Source organism: Solanum pennellii, chromosome 12 (genome assembly GCF_001406875.1).
Source record: "Solanum pennellii chromosome 12, SPENNV200".
NCBI lineage: Eukaryota > Viridiplantae > Streptophyta > Magnoliopsida > Solanales > Solanaceae > Solanum > Solanum pennellii.
In genome coordinates this window covers 48,075,947-48,088,556 of record NC_028648.1, presented here as the reverse complement: position 1 = coordinate 48,088,556, position 12,610 = coordinate 48,075,947, and the positions used below count along the sequence as shown (strand labels likewise).

Below are 12,610 nucleotides of genomic sequence, written 5' to 3'. Positions count from 1 at the left end.
CCCCAACCCCGAAAAAAATACTTTTATGATACAATCAAACTAAATGAAGCATTTTACCCAACCCATTTGTTACCCAGAGGCCAGATCAAATATGGAGGGTTGAATTATTACCCATTTTATGTTGACTCATTTTAAACCCGCCCAAATTTGACCTAACCGCCCATTTGCCACCACTAATCATGAATATGTGCAACATTTCTAATACATTAATATCATACTCGAACTAACAATGCTTTGAAGTCCATATCTAATCACAAATTAAGACCGACAGTTGTACAAAAATTTACACTAAAAATTACATTGTATAATGATGTGTTCAAGAAAATAAAATTACCTATAGTAGAAAACTTATAAATGCTAAAATTATAAAAAGAGCCTGTAGCTCAGAGATTAGATCATCTCTTTCCTGAAGTAAGAACATTCTAGAAGACAAAATAAGAGAAGGTTGCTTGAGATTGTTTAACCATATCCTGTTTATATCTCCAAATGTATCCGTCCGTAGGTGAGGAGGCACCATGGTGCTTTGATGGATTAAAAGGGACGAGTAGAATGAAGTCGTCTCAAAAGGCTTACAATTTCTTGGAGTTCATGAAACTTGGCAAAAGATCGAATAAAAAAGAAGAAAAACCCATATAGGCAATATAAACTAATGAGGACTAAGGTTTAGTCATGTTACTACACTTCCATTGGGATTGAGGCATTATAATTAGTTAGAAGAGAAACACAAAAGGTGAAAGTCATGTCAACAGTCGTCTCAGCAGTCTGGTGGTGATAGTATTAGCGCATCAGAAGACATATACATGCTCACCAAGGAAGATGTGAGTGTAAATCTCCTTCTTAGTTCTTACTTGCTGAATAAAGTCTTCCAAAACAAGCTTAGTAGCTTATACAACTATTTCTTGAAATGGTTTCCCAAATTAAAGCAGAAACAAATGAAAATGGGAAATGATGGGTTGGAGGAGGTTACCTTGTAAACTGCAGGATGCATGGTATCAAGGTGGAAAAACCTCGATTCAAGATCAGGTAGCTGAGTTCCTTGTTCATACTGCGGTAAATGCCGAAACAATTCTACTCTATTTCTAGCTTCAATCTTTTTAACTAGTGCACGCTTCTTAGCTTTTTCAACACGATTCTTATCATCAAATTGCATCCTAGGAGCTGGTACATCTTTCTTGCGATCCTTTTCTGGTGGTCGGTCACCTCCTTTTGTCTCAGAAAGAGCTGCAGATGACATCATTGGTCCACCATCTTTCTTTTGTGGAGGCTGCTTAGCAGGTTTACCAGACTGTCCATGTAACTTTACCACAGATTTTCCCCCAGCTATATATGATAACAAAATAAAGTACATCTTCAGAAAGCTAATTTAACAACTCAGCAAAAAAGAAATGCTGACCTAGCTTTAATTAGAGGATACAGATTTTGAAAGCTACCAATTACTATCATGTTTTCACTGTTCAGAAATCTTTCCAAGGTAATACCACAATACTAAACCTTCCGTCATGTTACCAAAGAAAAAAAGAACTACTACTAGTACACTTCATTTCAAAGCTAGTTATTGACTTATGGTCGACTATATGAATCCTCAATATTCATGTTGCTCCATTTAAATCCATATCACTCCAATACTGGTGTTTCAAAAAAAGAAAGACCAAACAAAATGAACATTCAATTGATATCTTTGAGGCAATATGTTGGGACAGGTAAAACTATTGAAGAACAGAATACTATAAGCTGTTAAGCATAACTAATAGATATTGGCAAAACGAAAGCAGCTTCTACAGCTGAGAATAAAATATATTTAAGGCCAAAAAGGGTAGACAAATAATAGGTTGGAGGAGCTATTGGACAGAACCAAAATTATCAAAATCCCCCATGGTCAGAAATTCTAGAAATATGTAATATAAAACTTAAAACCTGAAAACATAAGATTGGTGTTTCAAAACGCCAGCATATTGAATAAACTAAATTATCCATTAACAAGAGAGAAGCAATAATAGAAATTCTAACACCAAATAATCTGTACCTACATTGGAACCCAAACTAATCCAGGTTGGGATGGGATGAATAGGATCCTTCTACCCTTGACCAGAGTATGGGGTTCGAGCCTTGGGTATGGAAAAAATTCTGATAGGGAGCAATTCCCCCATAAATGGGCCTTACTGGCACGAATCCTAGTTAGGGATCCGATGTAGGCACCGGACAAATGAAACAAATTTGTGTGACAGACAAGTTAGCCCCAGATGAAATCTAAATTTAATAAGGACAAACCGGTTTACTAAAGTTTTATCGGAAAGAAAAGAAACTTTAAAAGCCTTGCTTCCATCCTGCTCCTCTATGTGCAGATAATGTATAGTAGTTGCTTTCCTAACTGAAAAGGAAGATGATTGAAACCTTTTCCCGAAGCTTTTGCAGCTCGTTGAGTCTCCTGCAGCGCACGCCTTTCAGCTTTCGTGGTCTTTTCTTTCAGTGACTTTGCATTTCTTTCTACTTCAGTTGGTGTTTCAGCCACTAGTGCACTGACCCGTTCTGCAAGAGAAAAGATCTTTTATCCTCATCTGAGAAACACTCGTTCTGGCAAGATCAAAATTCTTTAGAGGGAGGAGAACTCTCCTTTGAGCGAACCTAACTGTTGTTTATCAACGAAAAAACGAGTTTAGTGCTGATAATGCAAGCACAAAGCCTTAATTAGCACTGGCATTCTTATTGCTCTTAATATGTGATAGCTCAGACGAACCTTGAACTACATCAGTAATAATGCTCCATATGTCATCCTAATATAGCATTAAACATTGTCATATAAACTCCCATGCATAAAGCTAAAATTGCAAGATGCTACTGAATGTGGACACTACATGGTATCAGAAGAGTACAGCTACACAAAATAGCTGGTTTTAGTGTCCAATTCGTATTTCGGACTGGGTTCAGAAATTTAAATCTACAATATCATCTAGTCCACATCGAGCAGACAAGCAAATGAGCAGAAGTTCCTTCTTTTAAATTTTCCACATACATTCAAAATTTTTTTTGACATTTTCCACATTAAAATCCCTAAACTAAAACTGAGGGAATCATAATGTATGCCTATTTTGCACCACTATGTTAACTCCAAATGCAATAGCATAAAATTTCTAGATTACCCATGCTAGAGGTATCCTGATCGTCTTTCAACTCAGTCATTGATTTCGCAGGTGAAGTCAAACCGAAACCATCGGTTAAACGAACCCACTGAGAGGAGTCCTCGGAAAATTCGCCGTCTACACCAATTCCGCTGGATGCCGGTGAAGTTCCCAGCACGGACTGCATAGGATTGTAACTTCCAACCACAAATTGCTCACTTTCGTCAAAAGAAGTTCGTCGAGGCCGCGACAAGGTAGAATTGGGAACAGGCACAGCTTGTGAGACGCTGTCGAAGGCATGAGAGATCATCGCCGGAGATGAAGAGTTCCCGGAGGGAGATGCGGCAAGCCCGAGATGGTTATCCAGGTCGGGTGCGAAAAATCCCACCCGACGAACCTTTGGATCGATAAGGCGAGAAGGTCGACGAGGATCCATGGATAGATGATAGAAGCAAAGGTTAGGGTTTAAATGGGAGAAAAATGAGCAGTTGATTAAACATTTGCAGGTAATCAAATGGTCATCACTTGGCTAACTGCTAAGAGAAACGCTTGCCAGAAACTTGTATTTTTATGGCGTTTCGATTTAAAAGATAATTTAAATAAAGTTTGTAAAGCAAATCAAACAAAGAAAATTGAATTGGGGTGTTCTTTTATTTTTTTGGGTCTCAAAATTAATATTGAGAACGTATTTAACCAGGTAAGGTCAAATGTCAATTAAGAATTTGATTAAGTCAATTGTGAGTTAAGATAATATTTTTAAAACGTATAATCCATATGTAATCACATAGAGTTGGTAATAATTTCCGGTCAGGAACTTAAAGTATGTCTCATTCATTTTTAAGCATTTGATGTTGAGATTTGTTGTGTTATTTTGAATTTTTTTTTATCAATCAATTAACTATAGATCTTGTAATGACGTGATAAAGTGACGAATTAAATAAAAATATTTATTATTTATAATTAAAATAATTCTTAAATAATAAATTTAAATAGAAAAAAATGAACAAAAACTCAATGTAGGCATTTTATATCCGAATAATAATATATATTTTAAAACTATTTTAAAATAATATTTTCGAGAAGCACACTTCCCAACCTCAACCCCCAACCCCAATCCCTCCTCCAGTCAGATTATTTCTCAACCTCCCAACCCTAACCTGTGACTAGGAATGACAAAAGGGCGGGGCGGATGAAGAGCGGGGCAAATTTTGCCTCATGCATGGTGGGGCAGGATAGGTATGACTTTATGCAGATGCAATTCAGGGCGGGCTGAAACAATTTTTAAGGAATGTAAGGTGAATGCGGGTTGTGAAAAGTGCTACTCCCTCTCGATATACGCTCGCCACTTTCTCTTGCTTCAAGTTTTCGGTGGAGTTCACTTTACAAAACTTAAGATTGTGTTATATTTTTATTGATATCAATCATCTATTGAGTTTTCAAGGAGATGTTCTACAATATTCTACATAATTTTACTTAATTAGTTTCTAATATTGAGAAAAATATTTATAAGTTACTCCAGCTTCTCTCTTAGCTACTTTGTCATTGTTTTTTTTCCAAATATTTTGACACTTAAGTTACACCATAATTTTCTGAAAACACTTTAGCTACACTGCAACGGTATGTTATAATTTTCTTGAAATTGTATTATTTTGTGCGTTATTTAAAAAATAATGGCATAATACACAAATATTTTTTAGCTTGACGTTAGTTGACAACTATGACCCTTAACTTTGAACGTGAACAAATAGACACTTAAATTTGTATAAAATTGAACAAATAGACACACATGTCCTACATGACATAATACACGTAGGACACAAACTTTTCACATAGGGTGTCATGCAAGATGAATGTGTCAATTTGTTCAATTTTATACAAGTTTAAGTGTCTACTTGTGCACATTTAAAGTTAAGGTCATAGTTACCAACTGACGCCAAGTTAAGGGTTATATTTATGTATTATGCCAAAAATAATTTAAATACCAAATCAATATATATATATATATATATACACACACACACACACACACACACACACACACACACATGAGGACAATAGAAAAGGTGATGTGACACCACTTTATGGCCTCCATTTGCATTTAGTTTTTTTTTTTTAAAAAAAATAAATTAATTATTATATCATAAAAAGAATTATTAAAATTATTACAAATAAATATTTTATTAATGGAGGATCGTTTATAACAAAAACTCTTCATCTTTTTTATTTATTTATCTCACTTATAATAAAAGGAGAAATATAATTTTTTTTGACTTTTTCAAATTTAAATTAATTATTTTATTATAAAAATATATTATTTTATTTATACAAATAAATATTTTATTAATGTAGAAACATTTATTAAAAAACTCTCTATATTTTTTTCTATTTGTTTATCAAACTTCCAATCATGAAATCATAATAATTTCTTTTTACATTTTAAGTATTTTTATTTTTATTTTTTAATTTATTCACTAGGGATTACTAATCATGACTTGCCCCTTTTTAATTTTTACTTTTAATAATATTCATAACTCTCATAATTTTTATGTCCATAACCTCCAAATTAAATTTATAAGTTTATGATGTCTTATGGTATTCCTTTATTTTGCCTATAAATTCATATTAGTTTCACGAAGATTCACATTCATAATTATCATTTCTCTTTTCATCATATAGGTTTGGTTTGTAACAAAAAAGAAGTACATGGAAGTAAGAAATATTTCATTGCAAATTTTTATTTTTATTTCCTCTATTTTTGTCTATATAAATTAGTATTTGGTTGTGAATGAAACTTACATTTAAAAAAAAATGCACATGAAGTTAATAAATATATCATTCTCAAGTCCTTATTTTTTCATTTCCTTTATTTTGTCTTTATAAATTCATATTTATTTTCATGACGATTCACATACAAAGTTATAATTTCTCTTCTTCATCGTACTTTTTTGCGAATTAACTAACATGAAACAAAAAAAATATATATATGAAGGTAAGATATATTTCATTCTAAAGTCTTTCTTTTTATTTTTATGTACTTAGACATGCTTTCTTAATATATTTTTTTTATGTTTGTATTATAATTTATCAAGTAAGTATGATTAGAAAAATCTCTGTAATTGTTAACAATGTGTTGTCTGTATGCAAATGCTCTTTCTAATAGTTAGTTTTCCAGATTTAATATTATTTGATTATAATATTTGTTAGATTTCAAGAAATAATTATTATTTAGTATTGGTAGTACTATTGAAAAGATAATATACAAATATATTAAATATAGTTTATATTTCGTTCTTTCTTTTGATATAATTATTTTTAATTGGTATATGATTTTTTAAATTCAATTGGTTGCATATAATGAAGAGTTTGACATATGGATCAAAACATGATGACACGCGGATCTCTTTGCAAAGGAAGATGGCAGAAAAAAAAAGTGAAGCATAATTAGAGATTATTTTTTCACTTTGAATTGTATTAGCAACTTAGTTACTTTTGCTAGAGTTTTTTAAAATTTTATTTTGTATAAATTATTTAGCTAAATATATTGTATTGTCAATGCTAATCATTTGATCCTTTAGTATTCTACTTTCTTTTTGCTATGAAAAAAATTAATATAATTATTTTATTTTAACAACAACAGCAAAATTTATGATGATTAGTTTCATTTTTATTATAATTATAAAAAGTAATTGAAAAATAAAATATTATTTTCTTGATGTCATTTTTTGTGTATATAACAATCTGTCACTGTTCTTTTTGCTTCGAAATGTATTTATAATTTTTTTGTAGTCACCAATTATTATATTTTCTCTGTTCTTTTTTTGTATTTTCACCCCTTATTTTTATTTATTTATTTTACAAATAAAATCAAAACATAATTAGTAATACATTTATTGTCTTTTATAACTCATGTCTCTTCATCTTACTTGTAATGTTTGATATTAAATATTATTCATAACTTTTATATGTTTTATTTTTCGGAAGTCTTATAAATATTTAAAAAATTATAATAAGTAAATGCAATAATAAAATTAAAAAAAAATCAATTTTGTTTTGATGAAATTAGAGTTTGAATAGAACATTAGTACTCCTAGAAAAGATATAGAAAATTAAAACATATAAAATATTTCAACGTAATACAATATATTGTTATTTTAACATATTGTCTCTTATTCCATTTACTTTATCGCTGTGAATGTTTTGTTCTAATATATATATATATATATATATATATATATATATGTAATANGAGAAATATTAATATTATCTATATATTTGATACTAACCTAAATATTACATGTTTCATATTATTATCTTATAAATATTTTATATAATCGCGCAAAGCGCGAACAGTTTCACTAGTGAGACATAAGCTTGACCACAGATTTGCTAACCCCTTCTATTAAACAAGAGAAAATATTTATATCCCAACTACATGATTGAGACAATGATATCTCTGTATGTATAGCTTGTAGGAAATAGTATAACAGTTACAAGTTTATTTATTTAGCAGAAAAGTAAAAAAAAAGTTTTATGAATTTTATTTGTTGTGCAAAACTCAATTAAGAAAGAATAGAAACTACGCAAGATGGAGCAAACGGGTCTATGCAGATGCAGATTGAAAACACAATTTTTTGCTATGTGAGGCGGAGCGGGGCGAGTTAGTATGTTTGAGGGTCTATGCTGGTTTTCCCCACAACCGTACCGCCCCATTGTCATCCCTACATGTAACACCTCAAAAGTCCCTCATATTAGGTTTGAAAAGTTAAGAACATTTTAGTTGCGGAGTTTCTTTATTTTATTGAAACCATAACCACAAGTCATAGATATGTTCCGTTCAATATTTATGAATGGACTTTATGAATCGTGTTTGGTTCCAAGAGTTGTACAATAAGAGTCGTAGAACAATCTCAGATACTCATAAAATTTCTTGAATAGGATGAGAAGGATGTACATTGTAGATGGATCTACAGTTCGTAGAAAGGGGTCTCATAGATTAGACTTCAGGAAATAGGTGTTTTAGTATATTGTTTCTTACAAATGGACAGTACAGATCGTAAAAAGCTTTACAGATCATGGGTTGAGCCTCATAGGTCATTCTTTAGAAACTTTGTGATTTTAGGTTTTTGTTTCTATGAACGGCCAATACTGGCCGTGTAGGAAAGTATTGGAGTGTATGCTTCCACTTATCTTAGATAAGACCTGGTCCTCTTAATACTAGTGCACAGTTATTAAAGAACACAAACATAAAGTAAAAGAGACAATCACTTTTACGTGGAAACCTCCTTACTCAAGGGAGTAAAATCATGACCCGTTCTCAACAGGACTTTTCAACAACCACTTTCACTAATCTTCCACAAGCAAAAGTAAAAGTCGATTACAAACAAGAGACTAAACTTCTAGCTTCTTCACTAAGCAATACACCCTACTATTTAGCTGAGCAGCAAACAAACAGATTCAACACTGCTTAGTAAGAACCTAAGTTACCCGTAACCTAAGCCCTTACAATAAAACACCCAAGGTTTGATACATTTCTGTCAAGATCGAAACTAATCCTATAATTTAAGAACAATTACAAGCAAATAGAAAAACAACAGATAAGAAGAAGAGCTGAAAGTCGTTTAATCGATATCTTGCTATTCTTGATGCTTGAAAGTATTTTTCCTTTGAATGAATGAGTAATGTGTTTCTTTTTTGTTTGATATATATCATCAAGACTTGTTAATAATCAAACAAAACAACCTAGTCGATTTTGATTGGAGAAGTACACTGCTCTTCACCAACCTCCCCGACGAAGATAACTTTTTACAACTGTCTGTACTTTTCGCAGATGGGACTATTTTATTCATACTCTGCAGAGGACCGGGTCCCTGCACTTGTGAGGAATCATCAAAACATCTTGAGGCGAGTCTCCTATCAGAAAGTAATTTACATGTCTTCTATTTGGTCCGTAGATGACTTCCGATAAATTTTAATTAGGGGTCTTTAGGTACTTTTTTAAAAACTCTATTGATATCTATACTAGTCGTTTTGGCCAATCCTAAGTGTGTTTAGGTTATTTCTAAAGACCCTAAACCCTAATACTCTCCTAATTCTTCCAAACAGAGTTCATACTAGTACACTCCTTAGAGTCTCCAATTAGTTGTGATAAAATCATGTTTTAAGATTTTCGATTGTGAACTTGTTGTGATTAAATAATCACTCCGACTTGATTATTGGATTGTTAGTCAAACACCCACCCCATTTACTTACATGTATAAATTTATCAACAAATGAACTTCTAGTGAGACAGAATACCTTATAACATGAATTATATTTATCCGTTTCCTCTAGGATCTTCTCGAAATCTTTATTGGGTTATATATTAGAAATCTTGATTGGGTTATAAATTGCAAGCGATGGTCTACACATTGAACTTAGATGTGTAGTTGAACTTTTGCAGTTATTCGAAAGGGGAAAGCTTCAAAGTGATGGTTCTTGCTTGTGGTTCAACTCCAAAGTAGGTTACAATTTTCTTTTTTTAGAATTATTTAAATTCTATAAACTTGAGTTGCATGATCGTTAGACAAGATTCTTAGAGTAGATATAGACATAAATTTGTATGGGGTGGAGTGTTGGTCATTTAAGAACTTTCATATTAAGAAGATGCAAGTGGCGAAAATGAGGATATTGAGATGGCGATAAGATTAAGAATAAGGAATACATGAGGAAAGAGAGGCTGACATGGTGAAACAAACTATATTTCCAACACAAACACTGATATATAATGTTCACTGGATACAAATTACAACGTATAATACGCCCAACAAAGTAATAACATACTAATTACAAATAAATTACATAGAATAAGGTAACTAGAAGGAGATATGGGATATCAGAACAGAGAAAGGGGATGAGAGTTAACCGAAAGGCAAAGCTTCGACATAATTTTCATAACCGTTCTTCTAACTTCTAGTCCTTTTTAACAAATGGTTATTGGGCCTGCATCCCAAATAAAAGCCTCTAATAGCCCATAGGCCCTTACGGTGTCATCTTGGTTCACAACAATACTCCCGCCCTAAAAAAGAACCTTGTCCTCAAGGTTCTAGTGGAATCACCCTGACATTACAATAGTACATCTGTCAAGGCTTGAAGGCGAGTCGCGAGCAACTGCTTCAGTGTTAGAATGAAAACCAAAAGTTGCTAACCTTAAGTACTGATAAGTCATCTCCAATGCCCTTTGCAGATTCTAAATTACCAAGATGAATAACATCTCCTGTAATTACATTAGTGGTCAGGCCTTCATTTTCCACGAGTTGCTCTTCAATGCTTCTAAGTCCACTATTAGTTAAAGCAACAGTAGCAACTGAAACTAATCTCACCAATTCAACCTCAATTAGTCACTTTGCCTGAACATATGCATACCTATCTCTTAAAATTGCAAACTTCACGTCGCACTTCAATCTTTTTGCTTGTGCAATTGTGTTGGACAATTCTCTATTTTGTCCATCCAAAGGATTAGCCGTGGAAAAACGCAAATACAATAGAATTGATATCAAATTGATGAACACTTTTAATTTCAATTGATGAAGATCACGTTCATCGGCAGAGAGAGACATGTTGCATATAGATACATTAGTTGTTGCTTTAGAGATTTCCAAAAGGACACCATCCATGTCTTCAAGAATTGGTACATCAAAAGTACCTCCTCCACGATCAAAGACAGAGACTAAAATCATTTCAAAAGCAATTTGACCTCTAGAAATTTTCTCTGCTTGTCTGGCTATGACACTAGTATAAACTAGTGCTATTCCTTCTCTGTGAAATTTTCCAACTTTATGATATGGAGAACTGATTAATGAATCAGTAAAAAAGTCAGTTAATGGCCTAGTAAAATATCAAGTCCAATAATTATGCATCATTGGTGAGGAACCATCTTCAGCGAGATAAGTAGGAAAATTAGTTAATGACCGCAATGATTGTACGATGCTAGCAAGACTTATTGTAGGATGTGTCATTCTTCTGCTCTCCAAACTTGTACCAAATTTAAAATTCATGCATTGAGAATGGAAAGCAAACAGTCCCCTGGAGTTCTTCTCCCAATCTTTATTTCGAGTGTTCATTTCCAAGTGGATATAATTGTAATTTAATTGCAAAGAAGCAAACAACTGTCCCTGGAATATTAGAAAGCAAAACGGAAAAATGCATGCACCATCGTCGTCCTGCATCCCACACTTGAGTCATATAATTAACATACCCGATGAAGCAAAACGTGTCAATAAATCCCAACAAAAGTACTGACTTAGTCTCATTCTCCGAGTGAAATTCAAGAAGATACATGTCTTCAAAGGACGCAAATTCAATTTGTTGTTTCGGAGAGTCAGAATCCAAAGAAATTAATGTAACATACCTCTATGACATATCTCTTTGGGAATTTCCATGAAACTGTTGAATTTCACTAATGTCAAGATATATATCATCTTCATCAGACATTTCAATTTGATCATCTAATGGCGCCAAGGTGAATACCTTGGGGCAGTTATTTAACATTTTTTCGAACATTTGAGCGTATCAATAATGGTCGGGTATTCAGATTTCTCATCAAAGTTCTGAGGCAACAATACATTGGATATATCGCTCCTTTGTGGAGCACATGTGCAAGACATGGTGAAAGTATATCTGGCTCACTAAAACCTGGCGAAATAGGATCATAAGGAATTGGGTGCTCAGTCACGTGGGTACATGCCAGAGATTGGCCAAACGACCTTCATGTGATTTAAGATGTTATTTGTTAAATGAATTAACACTTCCGCAACAAAATGTTTCCAATCTACCAATTGTTTGTTCTTAAAAAGCCATTGGTACCACGTCAACGCTTTCCGTCGAGATAGCATGAGGCAAGATATAACTTGTGGTTTTCAGTAATCTCATAGAACTCAAAGCAGTGTTCAGCCTGAGATATCCATAACTCTAGATTCTGGCCACAGAATTGTTGAAATTCCACCGGACTTGGTTTACTCGTTGGAAGGTTTCCAACCAACTCTTGTAACAGTGAACGAATTTCAGCGAGATCCTTTGACCAAGTATTCTTCATGGTATTAATTGAATATTCAATTGTTTGAGATACTTGGTCCTCCACTGAAGACCTCTGGATGGAAGCACCAATGAAACAAACTCGATTTCCAACACAAACACTGATATATAATATTCACTAGATGCAAAATATAACGTATAATACGCACAACAAAGTAATAACATACTAATTATAAATATATTACATAGAAGAAAGTAACTAGAAGGAGATGAGATATCAGAACAGAGAAAGGGTATGAGAGATAACTTAAAGGCAAAACTTCGACATAATTTTCATAACCATTCTTCTAACTTCTAGTCCTTTTTAACAAATGGTTATTGGGTCTGCATCCCAAATAAAAGCCTAATAACCCATAGGCCCTTACAGGGTCATCTAGTTTCACAACACATGGTTTGGACATGAGAAGGGGAGATAGGTAGATGCC

At 32.9% G+C, this 12,610-nt stretch overlaps 1 protein-coding gene across 2 annotated transcripts in view; it reads right to left on the bottom strand.

Annotated features, from left to right (window-relative positions):
- The window catches only part of LOC107007520 (translation initiation factor eIF-2B subunit delta-like), a 7,294-nt gene extending 3,573 nt beyond the window's left edge, over positions 1 to 3,721 (bottom strand). The window contains exons 1-3 of one of the 2 annotated variants that reach the window (XM_015206169.2): positions 3,138 to 3,721; positions 2,392 to 2,526; positions 968 to 1,320 (exon numbers count right to left, since the gene is read on the bottom strand). In XM_015206169.2, coding sequence (XP_015061655.1) covers positions 968 to 1,320; positions 2,392 to 2,526; positions 3,138 to 3,552 — 903 coding nt within the window. In that variant the 5' untranslated portion in view covers positions 3,553 to 3,721. Of the gene's footprint in view, positions 1 to 967; positions 1,321 to 2,391; positions 2,627 to 3,137 lie in introns of both variants that reach the window. The other variant, XM_027913624.1, reaches the window with a different exon arrangement.
- Between the last annotated feature and the right edge of the window lie 8,889 nt (positions 3,722 to 12,610).